Genomic DNA, 3895 nt, shown 5'->3' with positions numbered 1-3895 from the left:
GAGACAGATCTCTGATTCATCTGTTTATATTTGGTCTGGATTCTTTTTCTAATGTAAACTATTCCTTTCCCTCATACAGAAACATTTTACCAATTTCTTTAATGCTTCAGGAATCTTAGGGCTGAACCAAGACCAGGCTGGTCTCTCAATACTACTGCAATTGTTTAAGAGTGAAAAATCTACAAGAATAAAAGTTCTAGATATCATGTTATTCTGAGCTATGTAAAACTTCATTGGTATATCAGCAGCACTCACAAGGCCACTGACAATAACAAGTGGAAAACAATCATATCTTGTGATTCAGCTTAATTTGAGTTCCTAGGAGGGATTCACACAAACAGTACAGTACAGTTTTTCAATAGGTGTGGCAACACAATAGTTAAACATTCCCTGTCAGGATATACTTTTTTGGCATAAAGAGAATCTCTGCTTTCCTAGACTCGCTTTCTCTCTTTAGTTCTTTGAATCACAGTGTTCTTTCCCATCCCTTGCTATCTCGTGTCAACAGAGCCATTCATTTGGCTCTAGTTCCTTTGTGTTGCTTAGCTAAAGCTGTCAAGGGTTCTTACTTGATTAAAGCTACATTAGATCTAGTCTCTTGTGATGACAATAATTCAATACACAAATGCTGTTTGATTTGCAGAGTCCTACTTGAGGTATGGAAATTCTCTGAAGCTCACTTACCTCATTCTCTGTGGCAAAGCTTTGCTCTATGCAGTTTTCGTGAGCAGTCTGGTGTGGACAGCCAAGGTAGGCTAGTGTGCTACTTGAAGACTGATCTTACTCACTAATACAAGGATCAGTGGATACAGACTAAATCTATTCTCAGCTGTAAGGTTGCCCTCCATGTGTTCTGCCAGGCTTTGTGAAGGCTAGTTTGAAAAATCATGTGATTAGTTTTCTATTATTGTGTTTCCAGAACTCAAATAAAATCAGTGCTATCTAGCAGAGAAATTCCTTCTCAAAATACTCTTTAAGCACATGGACAAAGATGAGTATTAAGGACCAGTTCTCCAGAAAGTAAAGAAGATAAATATCAGATATATCATACTTTTCTGTAAGCATTTGAAAGCGACTCATGCCTGTAGTGAAAGTAATAAGCAAGGTTTTCAAGGAGATACGTGGGATAAATCTGAACAAAGAATTACACAAATTTCAAAGAACAATGGCATAAATCTGAAAAAATGGGAGAAGTGTAACTAACTACCAGGAAATAGTTTTTATCGGTAAGTTTCTCATATGGCTGAAAGATATTCCTGCTCAGAGCAGTGGAAGCTTCAGCACTTGTTCCTTTAAAAGCAGGACTGGGAGATGTATTTGAAAAGTGACCTGGTGGAATTGAGGGTAAGTATGAACAGAATCGCATTTATGACTTTGTGTCCTTCTTCAAGGATACTAGAGGAAGTAGGTCTGTACTTTACTGAATCACAATCATAGAACCACAGAATGGTCTGGGTAAGAAAGGATCATTAAAGATCATCTGGTCCAACCCTCCTTCCATTAGAAGGAACATCTTTCACTAGATCAAATTGCTCAAAGGCCTATCCAATCTGACTTTGAACACTTCCAATGATGGGGCATCCACAACTCCTCTGGACAACCCGTTCCTGTGTCTCACCACCCTCATCATAATAAATTTCTTCCTTATATCTAATCTAAAGCTACCCCGTATCAGTTTAAAACCTTGCCCCTAGTCCTGTCACTACAGGCCTTGGTTTTTAAAAAGTCTCTATCTTTCTTATAAACCTGCTTGTATATTTAAAGGCCACAAGAGGCCTTCTTTTCATTGAAAGGCTTCTCTTCTCCAGCCTGAACAACCCCAACTCTCTCAGCCTTTCTTCATGGGAGAGGTGTTCTAGCCCTCTGAACTTTTTTGTGGCCTTCTTCTGGATATGCTCTAGCATGCCTGTTTCTTTCTTGTGCTGGGGGCCCCCTGAACTGGATGGAGTACTCCAGGTGGGGTCACATGAGAGCAGAGTAGAAGGGTAGAATCACATCCCTTAATCTGATGGCTACACTTCTTTGGATTCAGCCCAAGATACGCTTGGCTGTGTGGGCTGCAAGTGCGTATGGCCAACCAATGTATAGTTTTTCACCTGAGACTGTCCCCAAATCCTTTTCCACAGGGCTGTGCTCAAGCCATTCATCCCCTAGCCTGTACTGATCCTAGTGATTGCCCAGACCCCTAGTTGCAGGACCTTGTAGTTGGCCTTGTTGAACTTTATGGTGTTCACACCAGCCCACTCCTCAAGCCTGTCCAGGTCCCTCTGGATGTCACCCCTTCCCTCAGGCATATCAACTGCATCACCCAGATTGGTGTCGTACACAAATTTGGTGACAGTGCATTCAGTCCCACTATTGATGTCAGTTTGATGAAGTTATTAAATGGAATCAGTCCCAGTGCAAACCCTTGAGGACACCACTCGTTACTATTTTCCACTTGGACATTGAGCCACTGACTCTTTGGGCACAGTCATCCAGCCAATTCCTTACCCACATAACATTCCATCTATCAAACATGTCTCTCCAGTTTAGCAGCAATGATGTGTGTGGGACCATATCAAATGCCTTACTGAAGTCCAGGTAGATGATGTCTGTAACTCTTCCCTTGTCCATCAATGTAGTCACCATAGTAGATTGTCACCAGATTCGTCATCTGACACACAAAGTTGCATGTAAATTTATTAATTCAGTATTTAAGTAAATAATTTGTACAGGTTAAGACATTTCCTTGGTACAAAAAAGGGAGAAAGAATGGAGACACAACATAGTCATTTCTGTTAATGCTCTCAGGAGACAACACTTGGGACACTGATAAATATGGTCTATTATTTCCTAGATTATTGTATTTGTTCCTTTTGCTAGTTTTTTGTTTGGGTTTTTTGTGGGGTTTTTTTGTGTTTGGGTTTTGGGTTTTTGTTTTTTTTGTTTTTTTTTTTTAATTATTCTCTTTTGTTTTCAACTAGGCAGGTGGCAAGTTATATAGAGAATAAAGGAAGAGTGCTTTTCATCACATCATCCGTAACATATCAAATTATACTTTCTACTTTTCCTTAGCAAAGGATCTATGCTTCTGTCTAAGAACTTCTGAATATTATTTCTTGGTGATTCTCTGTCACCCTCCTATTCTTTCCACATTGTTATAATCAATGATGGGTTTTCCTTGCACTTCCATATCATATTGTATCATATTGTATAGTATCATGTCTTTAATACTTTCTTAATGCTCAGATGCCCAGAACCCAGCTCCTTGAATTAGAAATAAAGTTTTAGTTTCTTTTCCATTCAAGAAGCATGAGTTTAATTATTTTGGTCTTTTGTAGCAATAATGTCCTACAACACAACTTCCAGTGATGTGTAGTATTATATGGAACAGTGAATAAAGAATATTCACTGACAATATCTTATTATGAGGACAGGAGAAGGTTCATCCAGTACTTACAGTGTGTACCAACAACTGGAGTGGGGCTGCAGGCTTCAGAGGTTTTCACATTCCAGTACCAGTGACTGGGAAAAAGAGTATTCAGGGCCAGTCGGCAAGCAGACGGCATGTCTAAGGCCAGTTCCTGGGACATCCATAGCGTGTAAGTGAGGGTTCCAGTGTGTGTAGGGGTGTATGAGGCAGCTGGAGGACCAGGGAGTCTGGGGCCAGTTGGTGGGTAAACTGAGTGTCTAAGGCCAGTTACTGGGATCCAGTGTGTGTATGTACGCACCTGTGCATGAAGGAGTGCCCGAGGTTTGTGTTTGTGAGTGAGGGGGTCTGTACCAGGAAATGGAGTGGGGCTGCAGGCCTCAGAGTCTCATACATCCAGGTCTGTTAGTGCTATCTGTGTTTGCATGAGTGTTTCTGTTTGTATTGATTTGTGCGGCTGGCTGCATGTATACAGGTATCTGT

At 40.7% G+C, this 3895-nt stretch overlaps 1 gene segment (V, D, J or C); it reads left to right on the top strand.

Moving 5' to 3' along the window:
* Nucleotides 1–3186, top strand: part of LOC113482206 — a 47465-nt gene extending 44279 nt beyond the window's left edge. Inside the window, 2 exon segments of the C gene segment in view lie at nucleotides 644–750; nucleotides 2967–3186. Of these exon segments, the coding sequence occupies nucleotides 644–750; nucleotides 2967–2993 (134 nt within the window).
* The last annotated feature ends 709 nt before the right edge of the window (nucleotides 3187–3895 follow it).

The sequence above is a fragment of the Athene cunicularia genome (assembly GCF_003259725.1).
Source record: "Athene cunicularia isolate RWA chromosome 1 unlocalized genomic scaffold, athCun1 chr1_part1, whole genome shotgun sequence".
NCBI classification, from domain to species: Eukaryota; Metazoa; Chordata; class Aves; order Strigiformes; family Strigidae; genus Athene; species Athene cunicularia.
Note: the sequence above shows the minus strand (reverse complement) of the source record. Positions and strands in the feature narration are given on the sequence as shown.